The sequence below is a fragment of the Poromitra crassiceps genome (genome assembly GCF_964638095.1).
Source record: "Poromitra crassiceps genome assembly, chromosome: 3".
Lineage (NCBI taxonomy): Eukaryota > Metazoa > Chordata > Actinopteri > Beryciformes > Melamphaidae > Poromitra > Poromitra crassiceps.
This window is the reverse complement of record NC_139625.1, coordinates 34,584,431-34,605,598: the sequence shown is the minus strand read 5'-3', so window position 1 is coordinate 34,605,598 and position 21,168 is coordinate 34,584,431. Positions and strand designations below refer to the sequence as shown.

Sequence of the window (21,168 nt, the reverse complement as noted above, 5' to 3'; positions counted from 1 at the left end):
CCCTGGTTGGGAATGACTGACCTAGACCTTAAATGTGGTCTAGCAGATGTTTTGCCTAATGTATATAAGCTTTTTGTCCCTATTCTTGTATTTCAGTTTTCTTCTATCAAGAGAAATGCACTCAGATTATGAAATGCTCTAGGTTAGCATGTTTTTTGTAGAATCTATACACACACAGGGAAGGAATTGTATAGGCTGTATATAACTGTATATAAAAAAGAATACAACAGTGGTAAATTTGATATATTATCCCTTTATTGAGAATACCACACACCCATGATAACATAATGGTATGGAGGAATCCATCAATTCAAAGCAAATCAAACATAAAACTTTCAAACAAAGAAACCGAGCGAGGCTCATTTTCCTTATAGAAAAAGGGTTCTCTCCGTAGTCACAAAATGAAGGGCCTTGACTCCAGAGAATACCCTCATTTGCATTATTTCTTTTGGTATGCAGTTTAAAACTATTACAGAACTAAGAAAATTAAGTACTGTAATATTTTTCAAAATGTTCAAGTATGTTTTTAAATTATTTTCTTAATTTTTTATTTTTGCATATTGTTCAGAGGACTCGAGTGGCTGCAGTCAGTATCACGTTTCTCTCCCCGTCTCTGCTCATCTCTCTGTGCGCTGAAATAAAATTACATTTCATTAGTGCCATAAACCTCAAGTGAAACTACATGATATAACTACTATTATTTGTACATGAACTAATCATTTAGGGTCCAGAAGATTAAATAGGCTTTTGAACATCGGCACTGCAGTGGTTTGTGTGTGTGTGTGTGTGTGTGTGTGTGTGTGTGTGTGTGTGTGTGTGTGTGTGTGTGTGTAGTCGTACCAATCTAACGACAAAGCATGGCGTCTTCAGGAAGTGGCAGCAGCAGCAGTGGTAGTGACGCCGCCCACTTTCTGGGTGGCGTCTTTCTTTGCCTGATGGGCCTGCAGCACTGCCACAGCTTCCTCCACCTGCACAAACACAACATCAAACATGAAGAACAATGAAATAGTGTAACAACAACAGACAGGCCATTTGCAAAGTGACAAAAATGTAAGATCCATCCAATAAATATGAGCACAATAATGCAGGCCTGGAATTAAGCCATTTTAGGGAAAGGTAGGGATGCGCCAATATATCGGTATTTGCCAATATTGGCATTGGTCACTGCAATCGGCCTATTGGAAAAAACGGTGGCATTCACCGATTGCAGTGGTCGATATTTAGCCAATCAGTATTGGGTCACATCATTTCTGCCTGGCCACTGGTTAGACGTTGTTTTTCACAAAACAATCTTTGTCATGTGAAAGAAGGTTATATTAAAGGTTGTTTGTTTCATAATTAAATTTGTATGATTTCATTTCTGCTCATTCTAAGGGCTCAAAATACTTTAAAACAGTTCAGTTATTTTTCTATAATGAAGATTTCTTTGTTTCCCTGTCACAAAAGGGGTAATAAAAATAAATATCGGCATCGCTATCAGCCAAATAATTATTTTAAACATCAGTATCGGCCCAGAATTGAGCAATCATTGCATCCGTAGGGGAAGGCCTCTTTGGCCTTTGATAAATACAAAACTTATTGGGGCATCGCGGCCAAAATGTAAGGCACCAAGGCGAAAACCAATGGTTATTAAAATCCTTTTTTCAGTCCTTTTTCCACAACAAAATAAATAACCTAATAGAAAATTGTAATGCTGCAGTGTGATACAGCAAGATGGCTCAGACTGCAAAGTTAGTTACATGTCGAGTGACACATGATGACGTAAGGTTCAAGTTCAAGGTTCAAGGATATTTATTGTCATTCCAAAACATGAAACATGAGAGGGAACGAAATATGAACTCAAGGTCCTGGTGGATAGATCAACTAGATTAACTAGGATCTCATAAATCATAAATCATATCATAAATCATAAATCATCGTAAGTGTAACGCAGGTTATTTTCTGTAGCTACAATTAAAGATGTCCCCTAAATGCCTTCCTGCCCTGATAATGATGATGATGATGGAGGAGAGTGAGGCACCTTTGAGCGCAGAGACTCGTGGGACTCCAGCATGTGTAGTAGCTCAGAGTTATCAATCTCCAGCAGCATGCCGGTGATCTTCCCTGCCAGGTTGGCATGCATGGCCTGAATCAGAGGGAAGAGACGCTCCCCTTTTTGCATGTGAGAGAAGGAGAGAGAGAGAGAGAATACTGGTGAAGTGGAGTAGTAGTGAATCAATCTGTCAAAAACAGAAAAGCAATCCAGTGGATGGAGATAAAACCCACTCAATATCTGTGATGTATTATTAAACAAAAAAAATCTGTATGGTGATATGGGACTCTTACCCAGCATCTGCTTCTGCTCTTGAGGGGGCGCAGCAGCCAGCATGGAGGCTGTGAGAGGCTCCTGTCCCTGAACATGCACAGCTGGCTGAGACTGGAGGCCATGGATGAAGAAAACAAAACCGTTAACGGGAGTTTGAGAAAAGAAATCACAGCCTAGCTAGGATTGAAGCACCTATACACAATGTGATTGGTCTTCCAGTCTAAAGGCAATGTACACCAGATGCGTTACAGCTGCGTTGTGGATCCGGTAAAAACTGCCGGATCGACTCTCGCCTTAATAAATTAATTAATAAATTAATAATTTATTAACTCTCGTTAATAAATAGGCGATACATGCGGCACGGAAAAATTATGCACCCGTTCTATTTTTGTCAGATCCGTCAGACAGATTACATGAGTGTGGGTCTGTTCGCAGCCGTACCAGAGCCGTACCGCATCTGTTCCGGAGGCGGTGTACATTAGCCCTTACCTGCTGTAAGGCAATAGGTTGCACCACCTGCGGGTTGGGGTTACGGACACCTGTGGCATACTTGTATGGTGGCATGGCCCGGGGGCCAGGGACTCCCATGGAGGGACGGGGACCCATGGCCTGGCCACCACCTAGCAGGGGAGGGCAGGGAAAAAAGGAACAGGATTCACACAATGTCAAAGTATCCATTAGATTCACTCTTGCGTCAACTGGGACCAACCAGCTGAGAAGTCTTGACAGTCCAGAAAACCAGTATAGAAATGGCAAATAGATTTTTTGAAAAAGAAAAAAAAATGTCAGGATGTTTCAAGATTGTGTGTACATTGAGTCAGTAAGTGGATGCTGGTCATTTAGGTGGACTGATCTGACAGGAGGACGTACCTCGTGGGCCCTGGGAACTGGCATTGGGAGACATGTGTCTCAGGTTGGCACGGGGACCTGGCTGACGCAGTGAGTTGGGCATCCCTTGGAAACCACCTTGGAAGTGGTAGAAGTGGTGATGAGGACAGTGAGGGTTTAGAACTAACAGTGTATTGAAATGTCACATATTTAGAGTACGACTATTACAGTCTGATAACGATGACATCTATTATAGATACTTGTACTATCATGTGCTCACCTTGACCTCGACCTCCTTGTTGCTGCCAGCGGGGGTTGGGTCGCATTTGGGCCAGCTGATTGGGTGCATAGTAAGTCGTCCTGTTCTGGGCCTGGTAGGCACAGACAAGTGCATCATGTTACGCCGTAACATGATGGGCAATTATTTTTCATGGGGGGCCACATGAAAAACCCAGATTGTTGCCGGGGGCCGAACAAATATTGTCATGCCGTAACCCATGGATGGGTAACTTTGATGATAGAGAGGGCCACAAAAAATGTCCTCGCTACCAGGTTTTACCAGCGCGAAAAATTTGGTGCATTTGAAGCCAGGTTTAGAGGAATAACTAATTTTAAATTAACAGTTGTGATGAATCAGTCTTAACCACCAATATTTGATCCTTTTCTCACTCACTCCTATGTCACCACTTGCTCTCAGGGCTTGAAATTAACTTTTTTGACCACCTGCCAATATGGCTGCTAGATTTTAAAGTTACCAGCCAATTAGAATTTCCACTAGCTGAAAATTTTTTCTTGAAATAAATCAGGATATGAGTGGGTTAATTTAAGCATAAGTATCAGTAAGTGTCCCGGGATGATCAAAGCCTGTGTTGAGGGTCACACGAACAAAAATGCAGTCTTGAAGCTAAATAAATCCAAAACCAATGAGTTATTTGAGTTATTTAAATTTCTACTTCAATGTAGCCTTTTAGTCATAAAGATTATTGAAAGATATTCCATATTCCGGACTGAAATGCTATAACAGAAGTGGAGTATTGGCCAGAATATGACATGAACATTTGGACACTTATTCAGTGGGTATCTTGCATGTTGCGTTCAGGTGCACTGTGTGTGTAAAAAAAAAAAAAAAAAAAAAAATTCCATTGCGGGCCGCATCCGGCCCGCGGGCCGTATTTTGCCCATGTGTGTGTTACGGCATTACAATCAGTGAATGCTCCCTTAAAACTATAATTAGCATTTTAATATAAATAAAATTCAGTTTTGCCACTTCTGCTGACTGATATTACACAATAGTGATTCAATCAATACCCAGGTCAAGCTTTTATGTATGCTGTTCTAAACACCTGGTGTCTGGTAGCTCTTTCCAAGAAAAAACATGTCCTGTCACACAGGGAGTGATTCTTTGTTTGGAATAAGTAATAGAAGAACTTGTTTAGCATTAACAGCAATAGGCACCATGGCTGAACAGAGAGAGAAGAGCGCCACCTAGAGAGACTCAAACTGCATCAACAGAAAATACAAAGATAGAGACGTCACAGTGCAGAAACACCACAGCAATGACCAAAGCACCAAAGATGCATCAAAAATAAAAAGAACAAGAACCTCACACATACTGTATAACCAGAAAGTGACTTAAAATACTGTGAAATAAAGTATGAGGCGTCAGCTGTCTTGGCATTCTGAAGTCAAGTAACATTATGTCATGTCAGACTTTAGATGCTCTCACCTGTGGAACAGCTGGCATGAAGTAGCCGCTGGTGGGCTGGAACTGGTTAATGATGGCGTTGGCTGGCATGGCTCTCATGCCAGCGATGCGCTGCATGTACTGGTTGGTGAGGTGGGCCTTGCGCTCCTCTTTGCGCTGGGCAAGGGCCACGTAGAGAGGCTTGGAGCCAACGATACGCCCGTTCATCTCAGTCACGGCCTTGGTGGCCTCCTCAGGAGAGGAGAAGCAGACAAAGCCAAAGCCCTTGGAGCGACCCTCCTCCAGCATCACCTAAAATATAGACATAACTTCAAACATACAAATATATAACCAAATATAATATAACCAAATATAATATAAATATATAACCAAATATAATATAAATATATAACCAAATATAATATAACCAAATATAATATATATATAACCAAAGCTGCAGCAATACCTATTGTGTAATGATATCACTACACTGGTGATAATGCAATGCACCCATCTGTCTGATTTCTCTCACCTTAGCACTTGTAATGGATCCGAAAGGAGAGAACTCCTTGCGCAGTTTCTCGTCGTCTATGGTGTCATCAAGGTTCTTTATGTAAAGATTAACACCCTGAAACCAAAGCCAAGCAGTCACGATCCACACCATGAACACACAATACTCTTTCAATTGTCTTGGATTTCTAACACACAAAAGCAATAGATACAGTATATACAGTATATAACTCACTGAAGGTTTAACAATGAATATCACTAGTCCCTGGCTGACCTGATAACGACTGATCCTTTCTTGTTTCAGCAGTTCAAACTTCCTCTTCAGCTCTGCCTGGCGCTCCATCTTCTTCTGAGCTCGGCCCACAAACACAGTCTTGCCATTGAGTTCTGTGCCGTTCATGTCCTCCACCGCCTTTGGGTACGGATATACTTATCAGAAAGGAATCATGACAGATAAACACACACTTGACACACATCCCATGATGCCATTACGGACACTGCAAAGTACCTGGTTGGCGTCCTCATGTTTCTCATAACTAACAAATCCGAAGCCTCTGGACTTGCCAGTGGGGTCTGTCATCACCTTCACGCTGAGTGTTTTACCTACAGGGGTTATACATGTATATGAAAAGCTATTCATTAAAGAGATCCTTTTCTGTGCCTTTGTTTTGATAGTAGAAACAGACTATGTTAATCCACTATAGAAATGAGATCTCCGTTTACCATATTTGTCAAAGAGCTCTTTCAGCCGCTCATCGTCCATATCGTCGCCAAAGTTCTTGATGTAGACGTTGGTGAACTCCTTGGCTTTGGCCCCCAGTTCCGCCTCCCGCTCCTTGCGAGACTTGAAACGACCCACAAACCTAAAGACGGAGGGGAGAGCAACGATACACACTCTTGTAAAACAGTCCCGACCGAGCCAAGCAAAAAATAAACACACTGGGGTTTCCAGGCTTCCGGGTACAGTAGGCTCCCACCGCAAAGACAGAGGGAGACCTGACCACGCAAAGGACAGCAACAGGAGAGAGTATATTCCACCATGATAAGAAACATTCACAAGCCAAATTCACAGCCACATCTCATCATGTGACTCATCCTGGGATACACAATGAAAAACCATTTAATGGCTGTTAATATCACCAGAGGCAGGCAACTAAGTCGGCATGCTATAAACACAGACAACACAGTGACAACCGTCATAAGTCTTGGTCCAAGATTTGGTGAGGAGGTGGATGGAGAGGGATGGAGGGACAAAGGAAAGCTGAGGAGGACCAAATGATCTTATATACCTTGCTATGAAGACCTCTCCCAATCCGCCATCCAGTATTGCAATCCTGCATTCGATCCATCACTAAAACACACAAGCGTGGTCATACACACACAAACACTCTGAGGTCATATACACACAAACACTCTGAGGTCATACACACACCAACACTCTGAGGTCATACACACACAGACACTCTGAGGCGGGTGGACCAGCAAGTGGAAAAATGCACAAACAGAAAATGCATCTGGTAGGAAAGATACAAGTAAGGAGGAGCGTTTAGTTTTGTTATATCAGTTCAGAAGTTATTTTGACACTGGCCACGGTCACATAAGAAGTCTGCTTGTTAGTCATATTATCCACACACACAAACTCAAAAACCTACCACTCAACAACACGAAAAAAGACAACGTGAAAAATCAGATCACTCAACAGTAACACAAGTGCAGAACAGACAAACAGGACATATCACTCTTTGTACCATCATCACTATAAGCATTACAAAGTCAAACTGTTAATGCACCTTCTGCTTCTGGACATTCAACATCATAATCACTGCTGCCACCAAACCCAATCAAAGTCATTTTAAAGCTCTAGTAAGATTCTTTTAAAAAGTCACATTGAAACTTCAGTCATTTCTTAAATAGATCTTCTTAAATTGATTTTATTAAATGGTAATAATGATAACTGAGACACCCTTCCTTCCCATAAAGATGATCAGACACTCACACCTTGCGGTCATTCAGAAGCATGCCGTTCATCTTCTCAATGGCACGATCAGCGGCATCCTGGGTCTCAAAGTGAACAAATGCGTAGCCTTTGGAGCCATTTTCATCACACACCACCTGGGCCAGAGAAGATATTATACAGTTTAATGTAAAGGCAACATGTATTGCATTTAATAAAGACAGATCCTTTCAGCAGCATGGGTGAGGGAATATACAGTCGTCTTTATGTCCAACATCTCCAAGTCCCAAAACAGAGTCTGCTATAAACCAAACTCTTGTTCAGGTGCTGATAGAAAGATCTGACAGCTGGAACTTCCAAGTCAGCTGCTAAACAGCATGGCTTTCACATGGCATTTTGTTAGAAAATCAATTCTGTCAGTTTCTTCATGTAGACGGAGACAAAACATATCATGTATGAGACAAAGTAGATGTTCAAATTTGTCGGCCATGTTGATAAGGTGGGTAAATGTGGGTATCCAAATTTCCCAGAATTTCCTTCATCTGATTTTGAATGATGTTCATGTGAAATTTTGAAGTTGGAAATGGGTTTTTCTGATATATCCAATAGCATGTGAATGCATGGTCAATCCATGCAAAAGAGCATGAACAAAATTAATTTCATTCATTTTCCTGTTGCACAGATAAAAACAGACTGATGTTTTTGTCCCTCAGTCTGATCTATCCCATTTATACCTTGCAGGAGAGGATGTTGCCAAAGGCAGAGAAGGTGTCGTAGAGGGCCTTATTGTCGATGGACTTGTCCAGGTTCTTGATGAACACGTTGCCCACTCCGGACTTCCTGAGGGAGGGGTCTCTTTGGGACCACATGATTCTGATTGGCTTCCCTTTCACCACATCAAAGTTCATGGTGTCCAGGGCTCTCTCGGCTGGTGTGCCATGTCAGGGGGCAAGAGGTCAGATGAAAGGGTGAGAGTGCTTGTTTACATGGAGCCAGGAGTCGACAAAGTCCAGCCAGCAGTACACTACACATGCGTTCATCTGTCATGGTCCGCACATGCTCTGTTGCAGTACACAGTTTCACACCATGACACGTTATTTCTTATACTGTATATTAAAGGAACAGTTCACCCCAAAAAATAAAAGTCAGTCATTACTTATTCACCCTCATACCGATGAAAGGACGGGTGACGTTTTTAGTCCACAAAACATTTGTGGAGTTTCACAGCAAAATCCTGTTCTCCTAAACACTGTAGTGGAATTTCAAACAGGGAGGGGGGAGCTTCCATACCGCTCACCTGGCATAATCCAAGTCTCCACAAGCCCTATTTTTTTTATCTTTTATTTCTTTACTTCTATTTTAATTATACTATCATTCTTATTGTGTTTACTTATTTCCATGTCTACAAATTGGTTTTAATGTATTCTCTTTTGCTATGGTCTGATTACTCCTGTTTTAAATGTCTTTTTCTTGCATGTCCAGCACTTTGAGCTGCATTTTATGTATGAAAGGTGCTATACAAATAAAGCTTATTATTATTATTATTAAGGTGACTTGAAAAGATGTAATTTACACCCTGTTTTTAGCTAAAATCTTCACGGTAGCCAGGTGCTCCAAGGTAGCCTGTTACAGGATGTGGAGACTTGTATTACACCAGGCAAGCAGTATGGAAGCATTTATTTATTTATTTATAATAATCATCGTTATTATTATTATTATTATTATTATATATTTTTTAAAGTTGGACCCCATCCACTTCAATTGTTTAGGACAGAGGTTTTCAAAGTGGAAGGCGGGCCTCCCCAGGGGAGCTCCAAGCAGTTTCAGGGGAGGCTCAGTGAATGGAAGTGAAAAAATATTACATTAGTTATTAAAAGGAGATCTCATAGAATAGCATAAATGTGTGTGATTTGGTTTCAGAGATACAGTAGTTTTGGGGAAATTGACAGTTTTCCCCACTTTCCCAGATTCAGAACAAATAAATGATAGCCATTTTTATGTATTTGGTGTAGTCTGACGTGTGTCAAACAGCAATATCAGGCTATCTTGAGTATGTTGAGTAAATGTTGAGTGTCTATGGCAGTGGTTCTCAACGGACCCCCAGGGGTCTGTGGCACTTTGCCAGGGGGTCCGCGAAAAATTTTCAGGAAAATAAAAATAAAAACCTTTTTTTTGTTGCAAAAGCTTCATAGTTCAACAAAAATATTGTATGCTTTAAATCTAAAATGGTTCATGGATTACATTTTAATCTAAGAAACCTATCAATTTAAAAGTCAAGCATGTTACCGTGGAAACAATTAAGCTTAGCCCAAAATCACAAATCAGAATGAGGGGGTCCCCGGTATATTTTCTATCTTGTAAGGGGTCCTTGGCTGAAAAACATTTGAGAACCTCTGGTCTATGGGATCAAATAGCATAATCTTGATCCTATAAGCATCCAGGAATTGAGCGAGGGGGGCTCCTTTTTCCAAGCTTTGTCTTGGGGGAAGCCCACAGTCTCAGACTTTGAAAACCACTGGTTTAGGAGAATTCTGCAATGCTGTTTTGCTGTGAAACTCCACAAATGTTTTGTGGACTAAAAAACTAACACGTCCTTCCATCGGCATGTGGGTGTGTAGATAATGACAGAATTTTAATTTTTGGGTGAACTGTTCCTTTAACCATAGAATACTGCCTGCGCTACCCCACAATCTCCCTGTAATGAAATGAGGCTACATAAAGTGTTCGTCCTCCTGCGTATGCCACCGTGGAGAATCCCTGCTCCCAGGCCATTATCAAGGCACGTGTAACATGGTGAAGGGCTGCAGTAGACCATGTGGCTGAGGAGCCATAGAGGAGCAGCTGGGACGGTTAGTTTGGGGACAGCTGCTGTGGGCAAGCAGGGAGCACATGGCCCTCTCACTCAGCAGGTCCCACCTAGACAAGCCAAAGAATAGGAGATGTCTGGCAGGCCACTGGGTAAAATACAGTGTGAATCTACATAATATAGCCTACAAGTTATATGAACACAAATAGGCAAAATCAATTGACGTACTTAATATCTGTCCTATAAAACGATACTATCCATTTTCCAAACAATTCCATGTAGTCCAGTTTAAACCCTGAAGTTCAATTCATACTTTTTTCCCTCTCTTTCTCTGGGTACTCCCGGTGTCTTGAAAAGTATTGAAAGTTGATCAATCCATTTAGGAAACATTAAGGCCCTCAAAAAGTATTAAAAACTCTAATTGTGGCGTTGAGGTCTTAAAATATATTGAAAGGGTCTTAAAATGTATAGAATTTAACTTCAGGATTCCTGCATATAACCTGCTCTCTTTCATGTCAGCTCTCATGTCCAGTTCGGCACACATGCCAACTGGCAATTGTCCTTTTGTTCAATCACTCCACCGTAACACACACACACACACACACACACACAGGGCTTTCCAGCTAAAAATGTCTGGTAAACAAAACGGCGCTGCCTTGCGTCTGCTGGCATCAGCAGTTTGGCTTGCAATTGTACTTCACAACCCATGTGCTCAGAGAAGGTGTGATCATGGTCAAACATGTGCTCTAATTCGGGAAGGTTCCCACTGGAGTTCTTGATTAGAAAAAAAAAGAAAGAGGCCACACTCAGCTGTGTAATACAGGGATAATGATGCATTAATTAAATCATGTGTCAGACAAAATTCCTCAAATTAAATGTCACTGGTCAGTTAGCAAAAAAGCACAAGGCGATGGACCAAAACTGAATTATTAGCATGTGACGAGCCATACTGCGAACCCATTTAAGTCATTTGAGGAGTTAAAATGTTTAAATATTGTGGTCAGGCAGAATTTGGACTGCCTAAAAGAGGTTCTATAATTAGAGAGGGGTCCTGAGAGGTATGTGCTGGCATGGAGTGTGAGTAGAGCATTCTCTACCATTGATGGGGAGGAGACACATTCAACAAGAATGTTCAGATGAGCAGCACCAGGTCTTGTGAATGTTTACACGTACAGTTGTGACATTACACCCAACAGAGATGATAAACAGCCTTGACATACTTGCCTAGGCTTACCGTGCATGAAATCCTCTATATAAACCAGATGCAAGTCTGGTCAGCCACCCCAGCGCAAACTACACCTGGACTAGTCGTAGGCCTATTTACTGTTGGTAAATATGTTCTGTCTCTCGGCAGGCTGTTCCGGTAGGACTTCATATAATAGCTACCATCCCCCATATCTACACCTCCAAACTGCCAACAAATGGCGTCTCTTCACTTTCCCACTTGTGGCTCCGCTTACACTCACTCCAGTGACTGATACTACCTTTCTGGAAGTAAGCCCATGGTAACCTAGTCATTGCAACAGCTCTAAGTAACTGGCTCAAGTGCAGATAAGTTGGGACAGGTGTTTCACGTTGATAGGCCAAAAGGCCCACACTATGTAAACAGTTTCACATGGCCACCCCACAACACTCGCCATTGCTCAATGCTTTGATGCCATATAGACTCTATGGAAAAGGGTGACTTATAACAATGGCACTGAAGACAACAGAATTTTCGTAAGACCTCCAATGGCCTGAAGGATTGAATAGTCTGAGAATTGAATAGTCTACCCATAATATGTGTTGTGCCTTTGAATCAAACCATTAGGAACCCATTTAGGCTGAGCCTAGTCAACATAGATGCACTACAGTATATTGGAATAACGCTGCTGCCAACATCCGCAATAGTTCCTGATATAGCAATCCTTCAAATAAATAATTAGAATACTGCAGATGAACCTAACCCGACTATGCTATATCTGATTGGCTAATCCTAAAGCGCTTCAAAAATAAAGCTGGGGTTAAATCAAAATAGAGACAAGATACAAGATACAAGATACTTTTAGACAGAATCAGGTCTTTGATATTAGTTCATCTATTAGACAACACAGATGACAGATGACAACACAGACGTCAAGCAGTCAAATGCAAGAGTTATTGTTCAGCTGTGCCTGTCCCTTTTCTTCCTTTCACTGAGTAGCAGCAGAGGGCAATGGAAATTAATTTCACTACAGAACTGTCCCTCAGTGGCCCTTTAAATAGGAGCAGAAATGGGTCAGTTTGGGTTAGGCATGGAAGAACTGGAAAAGGATTTATTTGCCCATTGTAGTGTTAGGCTGGTGATATTGGGAATGACTTTTCAATCAACGTTAAAGTTTAGCTGCACATAGCCTACTGTATACACTGTATACATATGTGGAGATGTGAGTAGGCTACTTAGTTCAGTGGATCTTAGCAATGCCATACACTGCAGCATGCAAGAACTGGGCCATGGTTGCACTTATAGGCTATATGGGTCAAATGATTACTCCCACCAATCTGAAGTATTTCAACTGAAACGGAGTAGTAAAATAATCTGATCATTATCAAATCATAATTCAGTGTAAAGGCATGGCATAATTTTTTAATTTATCAATGTTATTCTGCATGTGATAGTGGAAGCTGCAATTACCCCAAATCAGGATATAGAGTTGACATTTACCCTTTCATCACCAGATAACAGGGCTTTATCACTGAGATGTAGACTGATGAAGACACTGATGCAATCATTTCAAACATTATAAAACATTTTGCCATGCAAATAGCAGAATCACAACCAGTCCTTATAGGTAGGTAGCCTATAGCTTCAGTCTCTCGTGCCCTGCTTTGATGCATGCATGCAGGTATAGCCTACTGATAGGTTATAGCAATCGTGACAACTGCATCACTATCACATTAGACGTTAATTTCTTACCGTCAGCAGGTTGTGAGAAGTTGACATAAGCATAACCAAGAGATCGTCGGGTGATCATATCTCGACATACTCGGATAGACAGCACCGGTCCAGCTGGGCTGAATTTCTCATACAGCATAGCCTCCGTGATATCGGGGTGCAGGTCGCCAACATAGAGAGAAGCCATTGGATAACTCCCCGTAGTCGCCGTGTTCATATCTCGGACTTCACAAAGTAAAGGAATCTATTCTTTCCTCAAAAGCCAGAGAAATGTTGGTATGAATTATAATCGGGGTAGAATCAGCGCGTTTATTCTCACCAAATGAAGAGACGCTCTAATAGACTCAATGTGTCTCCGATATTAAGTTTTCCAGCTTGCCGAGTCCTAAAAATGAAATGACAAGCCAGAAAAGCCGGGTAATTCGGCGTATCAATAGTATTTCTGCCTTAATTTAGACGCAACTTCGGGTTAAGCCCGAGGCCTCCTGTTATTGTTTTTAAATTAAATATTTTGCTATTTTTTTTAATGTTTATTTATTTTTTAGTATTACGGTACTTATTTTTATAAAGATTTTATAGATTTTATATTTTTTTATATTTTTTTCTTAGGTTTTTCAAGAACAGTGAGTTAGACACTCACGGTTGTTTTGTGGCTGGGGAAAGAGACTGCGTGAGAAAAGCATGGGCACTTTATAGTGAGTGTGGTGCGGAGGAAATAGTGGCCAGGGTCAAACTTGGGGTAGAAAAAAAAGCACAACACTGAGCATGCGGTGTAAAAGGGAGAGCGCACACTGAGCTGTCACAACTACCGAGCCCAGCTCCCTACAGCGACATCTGGGTGGGAATACAATAGGACCAGGGAACCATTTGAATCGACGCTGTGAAACCCTACTTCTGAGACCAACCGCGGGGTCGGTTGGTTGGCACAGCGGCACACCTTTTGCCCTGCCATAATCCTATTTCTCTATGTTGTACAAATGAATGTGATAGGCTAAGTGACAAACAAACCCTCTAGTTTAATGTCCACAACTGTTTTCTAAAATTAGGAGATTATCGAAGTCATGTTGTGCAATTGTGCCAACCAGCCCCAACGCCCGTACCGTGGTGGGCACACAAGTCGACAGGGTGTTCCAATGCAACCAGATGAACATTGATTCAATAGAAAATAGTTTAAACCAAACACTTAAACGGATTGGTTAATCTTTAAGAATTACTGATTGGCCATTGAAAAATAATTTTGCCAAATCAAAAACAATTACACCTACCCTTTCAAAATGACCCTCTCCCTCTGTAGCCTACATTACTCCATGCACATGTGGATTAGGATTTCGAGTGTATGCCAACCAACCCTGCTCACATTTGACTGATGAAATATGTAGCTGCCATCAGATCAAATCTTATATCAAAATGTAACCGATTCCTGTGTCCAGAAGTAAGATTTGCAATACCCTATCTCTTAACAGTTTTAGTTTAGTCCATGACCACTTTATACTTTCAATAGGCTGCTATACAAATTAAATGTTATGTTACCCTCACACAAGAAGTTGGTGACCTTCAGTTGTTTTAACAGTAGCCTAGTGGTCTAGATGAGTAGGTCAAGAAAGCAAACAATGTTGCATGTGTGTTGGATCTTGTCAAATGACAAGCAAATAGGCTACCTGTGTGCCAACCAACCCACCCCGGTCTCCACTGTTTTGTAGCCTGCACTCTTGGCCTTAGTTCCAAGGAACATTATGCCTGTTCAGTCAGCAGAATAACAATGGGGGGAGGGGATGTGGAAAAAAGATGTATAGTTCAACTCTTATTCAGTTATCATTTATTCAGTTACAAAAGTGAAAATTCCAGTTGCACTATTCTGCTTTGTCCAGCTTCCTGGATAGGGGAGATAAGAGATAAAACAATTCACCTGCAATGACAATGCATGACCTGATATTTGATGAGAATGGGATGGGGTGTTACATTTGTCAAAACATGTTATGGAATTTCACTACATAGCTAAAGATGTAACACGCTAGCTTTCCAAGATTAAATACCTCAACAAATCCAGGAAAGTTGAGAGCAGTCTCTTCTGTCCGGTCTCACGTTTCCTCTTAACAGCTTCACCCATTCCAAATCCTGTGGGCATGCCTTTCCCCTCTTGAGGCCTCACCATTTCTTCCTCATAACTCAGTGTCTGCAACCCGTCCATGCCTTTGGAGAACTGCACCTTTGAGCGGATTACTGGTTGGAAGTCAGCCATAGCTCCTACTTTATCAGCCTGCCTTTGAGCCAGCTCATCCTTGTTAGGGTTGACACTATTCTCATGCAGGCTGAAGTCATTCACTGCATTTTCAGCTGGCAGAGCGTTGTCGCCCTCTTGTGGAGCCTTCTTGTGGACAACCCAATATCCTCTGCCCCAATGTTTCCTCTGTGATTTTTCTGCAACGGCTGCTTCTTCCAGCTGTGGAAAGGTTGCCCATCCATCAAACCCTGGAAAATCCATACTCTGCATTATAGCGTCACTTCCTCTCTCATTTAGATCTTGACCCCGAGTCTCATTTGCAGGCATATTCAGAAGAGAGTCCTGATCTGTGGCTGCTGCACTGTGAAGCTCTGAGTCTGGGATGTCATTTGATAGTATATCACTCAGCTGTAATTCAATGGTGACATCATTTTCAACAGTCACATCACTTTCTGCGGGAGAAGGGATCTCATCATAGAGTCCAGCATCGGCGACCTGCACCTGTCCGGGCAGCCACAGCGTCAGTCTGGCCATTGGGTCCTGACTCAAGACAACCACAGCCTCTTGGGAAGAGTACCAGGGGGCTTGATGGATCTTGTTTCCTGGGAAAGCAGCAGTAGAAACTATCCAGTCTTTTGGGGCTGGAGAGCCAGACTCTGAGGTTGAGGAGGTCACTGGAGATTCAGAACCATCAGACTGCATGGAGTTAGCTAGAGCCGTGCTGGAGGTGTCATGGGGTTCAGGGACAGATCTCATAATGAATTCTTTGTCCACAATGACTAAGGGGCCAGTGCGGACTGCAGCCTTGAAATCTGAAACGACAGGTTTGGTAGTGAGTCACTGTCAGCTTTGTAAAGTAGGATTGCAGGACAAAGAAAGCCTATTGTCCATTTGTTGTTGCAAAATGTGAGAAAAACACAGCAAGCACTGACCAGCACGAAGGTGTTTGATTGAAGGGCCTTTACACCTTGAGCTGCAGCATCTGCACACCTCCACGTTCCCACTCAGCTCCTCCCATCTGAAACATCAAAACTAGTCAGCAACTTTTGAATAATGAAAGCAAACCATTTCATCTCTATGTAAATACCTTGACTGGAGTTTGTTGTAGTTGCAGGATTTAGAACCTGGGGTGATGCCCTGGTCTGAGATGACCACAGTACAGTGAATGTACACCTTCAAAGGAGAGGAATCAAACATTATACAATTGATAATTGAAGCCGCATCCAAGTCAATGCAATTAAGACTCACCTTAGAAGTTAGTTGAGAATGAGATGTGTCCAGAACAAAATTAACCACATCCTCTCTCTTGGAGGCCACAAACTGTGTGACAGCCTGAGATCCTAAAGAGGCTGTGCACCTGGCAGAAGACAGTCAGGAGATTATATCCCACACCTGGTATAAACTGGAGGTGATGTCTGCTTCTGTCCCATCAGCTTACCCTTTATTCACTATGACTGCATGCCTGGATCTGGTCTGAGGGTCAGGGGAGGCAGAGACAAAGCAGGACTGGATGAAAAGCTGCTTGTCTGGAGCAGTTTTGGCAGACACCTGGAGATAGACCGCCTGGCCTCTTTGGTAGATGTTGGACTCTGCTGTGTGGGTCCAGGATGCTGTAGGAAGAGAATAGCCCATAAATACAAATAAAAAAGCATTATCTTGGGGGAGAAATTCAGCCCTTCGCCCCTTATAATTACTCACGGCTCATTGCTTTTATGTCAAAGCTCCAGTCAGGCTTGGGTAGTGCCCTTGGAACAAGAAAGCTAGGTTTGTTGTCCGACCTGAAAGACATTGAATGTGCTCAGCATGTGCTCAGCATGCCACTTGTATGGCTATTTGCAACCATTTACAGATGTGATAAGAGCACAAAATACACACCTTGTTGGGATGCAGGAGATGGGCACTGTGAAAGGAGTTAGCCACCAGGTAGAGAGAGACTTTTTGAGATTGAAGTGGAGAGAGTTGGAGAACACCTCCAAGCCATTCTGCACCTGTGGAGCAAAGTGTGGTTTCAGAAAAGCCTTATAAGATTATGGAAATTTGGAAAGCCATTCAAGCGTTTAGTTGAGCACCCTCACCACATGGATAGTTCCACACTGAGGAAAGTTGTAAGTAAAGACAAACTGGTTTTCTAGGTCTCCGTTGCTGTAGCAGCCTTCACCAAACTCTACCTCTTCTCCATTCAGTGAGACACCATTTAAGCTCTTATCGACCAGCAACGTTACCTGAGATCTGTTACAAAACACCTGTATTTCGGGAACCTTCAAGTGGGGAGGTAACTCAAGCATGTCAGGGATCCTAGTTCGCCAGGAACTGAAAATGGTGTCATACGGGCTGTCAAAATTCCTTTCAAATGGAAAACGATAGATGTTGTCAAAGAAAGCATGAAACTTTGCAGCCTGTTCTGCTATTGTTGACTGAACAGGAATAAAAATTCCAACAACAAAGAAGAGAAATATCTCCAACTTCCCCATGGCAACTCTCAAACTGTCTGCTCTCTGGCCCCCTGATCACACAAGCCTGTCTTTAACAGCGTGGGAGTAGGACAGGTGCTGTTAATAAAGCTAATGAAGCTGATGCTGCATTCAAGTCATATGGGATTTCTCAGCTTTTTCACTCTCAACACAAATGCAGCAATTGATTTGCGTTTGTGTTTTAGTGTTTCCCAAAGTTTTTTTCTGGACTTTAAAAAAATGACAAACCATCGCAACCCAATTCACAATAGACCTTATCTATAAATCGTGAGAAGAACGAATTTGTGCATAAATGAACATTCCTGACCATTTTTACTGCCATTTCCGCATCATCTTGTTATCTTAAGTAAACCAGCCATTTCAAAGAGATGTTTGGTAAAGCATAACCTTGTTTTATGCACGTTATTGAAAACATACAACATAGATACATACAACATACAAACATTTTTAAATTAGACCAAATGCATTTAGGCGGAGTTAAAAGGCTGTCTAATTGTTTTTATTTCCTCTCAGTAAAACAATATACTAATTTTAAATAAGACTTGAAGAAATTCTGCAAATTTATTTGATGATCCAAGTAAAATCCCCTGCGACCCACCTGTGGGTCCCGACCCAGTCTTTGGGAAACCCAGCAAATATTAACTAGTTGTGTCATGCCATCCATCCATGGCATTTTATATGAAAATCCTTGATTGTGCTAATTTTATAGGCTACCATTTAGCATTTACCACCTTGTCTCGCTTGACTCTTCCCCTTTGTAGGGAGAGAGTCTGGCAAGCGAGACTATTTACCACCTGGCAGCTGACGTAAATGTTATTTTCAAGTAGGAATCTCATATCTACCATTTTTGCGACGTAGCCTGAAAGCACCATTAATTACACACTCACCAAGAATGTCAATTCAAGCACAATGATTAAAAAAAAATGACTTACTTAAAAAACTTAAATTACATAAAAAACAAACAAAAAAACAAATAATATTCTTGCAGTGTAGTAGGCTGCTCAGGAGTGAATATATTGTGACTTTATGTTATTTTATAACTTTATCTGCTGTTGTATGATAAATCAACCATGCTACAATATGGGAAACTAGCCGTTTTGTGTGCTTCAACAGAATGCAATTTGACAGAATACACAGACTGTTGCTGGTATAATTTTTAGGTGTGGTCAGCTATGTTCCATGGTGTTGCTGTTGGAACAAGTGTCTTTTTCATGCTGTGTTAGTTGAAAAACACCAAATGAGGGAATATCTTGGAAGAATGGTGTTTCATCTCTACAGTAGAGTTCCAGAGACTTGTAACTATGCCCGCATTGAAGCCGTCCTCATACTGTACCTGGTGGCTCGTGGCCTAACTAAGACAATCTGTGTTGTGGTTTTCTATAATTCTTTGCCGTCCAAGCATATTCCACCCCCCACCCACAAATTGACATTCATATTATGCCCATGATGTTACGCTTACAATTAATACTAGTCTTGTTTTCATCATTGATTATAATCCTGTTGTCCTACCAAGATGGCTGTGTGATGATGTAACAGAATATTAGGAATAAGCTCAAAACAAACATGGGGGGGGCTTAGTCAGATAGTCACTATAAAGTCACTGAGTGCCACACATATGCAAGTCCACACAATATTTAATGTGTTGTTTTTTTTTACAGGTCTGCAGCAACCTGACTTGTGACCAGTTAAGTTTTCCACAGCACTCATCCCATAGTACAGGCAGCAGTACAGATATTACCTGACCTCTCATAGTACAGGCAGCACTACAGATATTACCTGACCTCTCATAGTACAGGCAGCAGTACAGATATTACCTGACCTCTCATAGTACAGGCAGCACTACAGATATTACCTGACCTCTCATAGTACAGACAGCACTACAGATATTACCTGACCTCTCATAGTACAGGCAGCACTACAGATATTACCTGACCTCTCATAGTACAGGCAGCAGTACAGATATTACCTGACCTCTCATAGTACAGGCAGCACTACAGATATTACCTGACCTCTCATAGTACAGGCAGCACTACAGATATTACCTGACCTCTCATAGTACAGGCAGCAGTACAGATATTACCTGACCTCTCATAGTACAGGCAGCACTACAGATATTACCTGACCTCTCAGGCCTTCGTGGAAAATGTTTGAACACACACCTTTGTCCTTTTGCTCATCAGGGGCTAGTCTGGGCACCTTCCACCCCGCTTTTTGTCATGGGGCGTAAACCACGGAACCAGAATAAACACCGGAAGGCAGTGCGCCAAAAAACATCTGTGTTGCTGTTAGCTTGATGTCTCTTCCCTCGATTAATTGTCTGATGCAAAGCTTCTGTATTGGCTTAAAAGATGTGAGATTGTGAATCCGCAATGTTTCTAAAAGAACTTCGGTACGTCCATCTTTTGTTTTGTTGTTTGCCGTTCTGATACTTGGGTCAAATTGTCAAGTTAACGTGAAAGTTGACGAGCTAGAAACGCTGCCATCCGGTCTAGGGCGGGCTCTAGGCCGGAACCAGTAGGGTGACAAAATCAATTGTGGGCGGGAGCCAGGCTCTTTCTCGCCGAGAAGAGCCTGGTGACGCGAGGTTATCAGGGGCTCTCACCACCTTTCTGGGTGGTGATCACATTTTTAAATTAGATGTAGCTTTTTTTCAAAAAGTTTTTATAGCCTTATACCCCCCCCCCCCCAGTTACAGTAACTAGTTTTGTCACAGGGAAGGAGACTACATGAATAAAGCATGGACACTTGTTTACATGAGTGCCGTGTGAAGAAAATCTGGCCAGGGTCAACCCTCTAGGAGAGGGGGGGGGGGGGGGCATGTCATGTAAAAGGTTGTGTGCATACTGTGCTGTCAGAGCTGCGCTCCCTACTGTGACATCTGGGTGGGAATACAACAGAATAGGGCGGGAGGGATGAGTGTTGCTCTGAAAACCTTCTGCGACAAGTTCTTACTAACATTTTGTTAGTCTATTTGAAAACCTGTTGAAAACCTGCACTCTTGGCCTTCCAGGGTTAATTTCCTGTCCCTGCCTTAATCAGAACCTTTGGGAACATCATGAGCGTGGGAAAAAAGCGAGGAAATTATTATCGATAAACTTATTTTATTCAGTTAAAATTCAGTTATTTATTCAGTTACAAAGTTAAAATGCTTTGTTCAGCCTCCTGGGCATAGGGGAGAAGAAAAAACAATTACACATGCAATGAATGCTTGATCTTTTGATATGAATATTTGTCAAATGGAAATCAAAGTTGTCAAAACATGCAATGGACTTAATTATGTCAATACAGAAAAAATACAACCACATAAGTCAGCGGTTTCAAACCTTTTGACTCATGGCCCACTTGAAAATCTTTGCGACCCACATCAGACGAGGCCAAATAATGCATTCTCAGACCACCGTTTAACGAAAAAAATTAGCTGTCCATCAGCACTGCACAGAAATTAAAAGTGAGGGGCTGTCTGCAATAGGCAAAT

General features: G+C 41.9%; 1 protein-coding gene across 2 annotated transcripts; it reads right to left on the bottom strand.

Annotated features, from left to right (window-relative positions):
• Nucleotides 1–387: 387 nt before the first annotated feature.
• On the bottom strand, nt 388–13,643 carry pabpc4 (poly(A) binding protein, cytoplasmic 4 (inducible form)). Of its 2 annotated transcripts, none has more exons than XM_083633805.1 (15): nt 13,023–13,643; nt 8,016–8,209; nt 7,324–7,439; nt 6,051–6,190; nt 5,836–5,930; nt 5,602–5,739; nt 5,350–5,445; nt 4,860–5,129; nt 3,414–3,504; nt 3,176–3,271; nt 2,795–2,925; nt 2,326–2,416; nt 2,021–2,151; nt 841–968; nt 388–632 (listed from the first exon to the last, which is right to left on the bottom strand). In XM_083633805.1, exons 1-14 carry the CDS (start codon nt 13,216–13,218, stop codon nt 867–869), a joined length of 1,887 nt encoding a protein of 628 aa, XP_083489931.1. In that variant the 5' UTR covers nt 13,219–13,643; the 3' UTR covers nt 388–632; nt 841–866. The 2 variants fall into 2 exon arrangements, with proteins under 2 accessions (XP_083489931.1, XP_083489932.1); XM_083633806.1 differs by having other exon boundaries at nt 2,822–2,925.
• Nucleotides 13,644–21,168: the final 7,525 nt, after the last annotated feature.

Excerpts from the sequence above, each read along its gene's own strand:
- pabpc4 (XM_083633805.1), bottom strand. The coding sequence starts at position 13,218 with ATGAACACGGCGACTACGGGGAGTTATCCAATGGCTTCTCTCTATGTT. Across the intron at positions 6,191-7,323 it reads CTTCTGAATGACCGCAAGGT|GTTTGTGGGTCGTTTCAAGT; the intron begins GTGAGTGTCTGA and ends CTCCGTCTTTAG. Across the intron at positions 5,931-6,050 it reads AGAGCTCTTTGACAAATATG|GTAAAACACTCAGCGTGAAG; the intron begins GTAAACGGAGAT and ends TAACCCCTGTAG.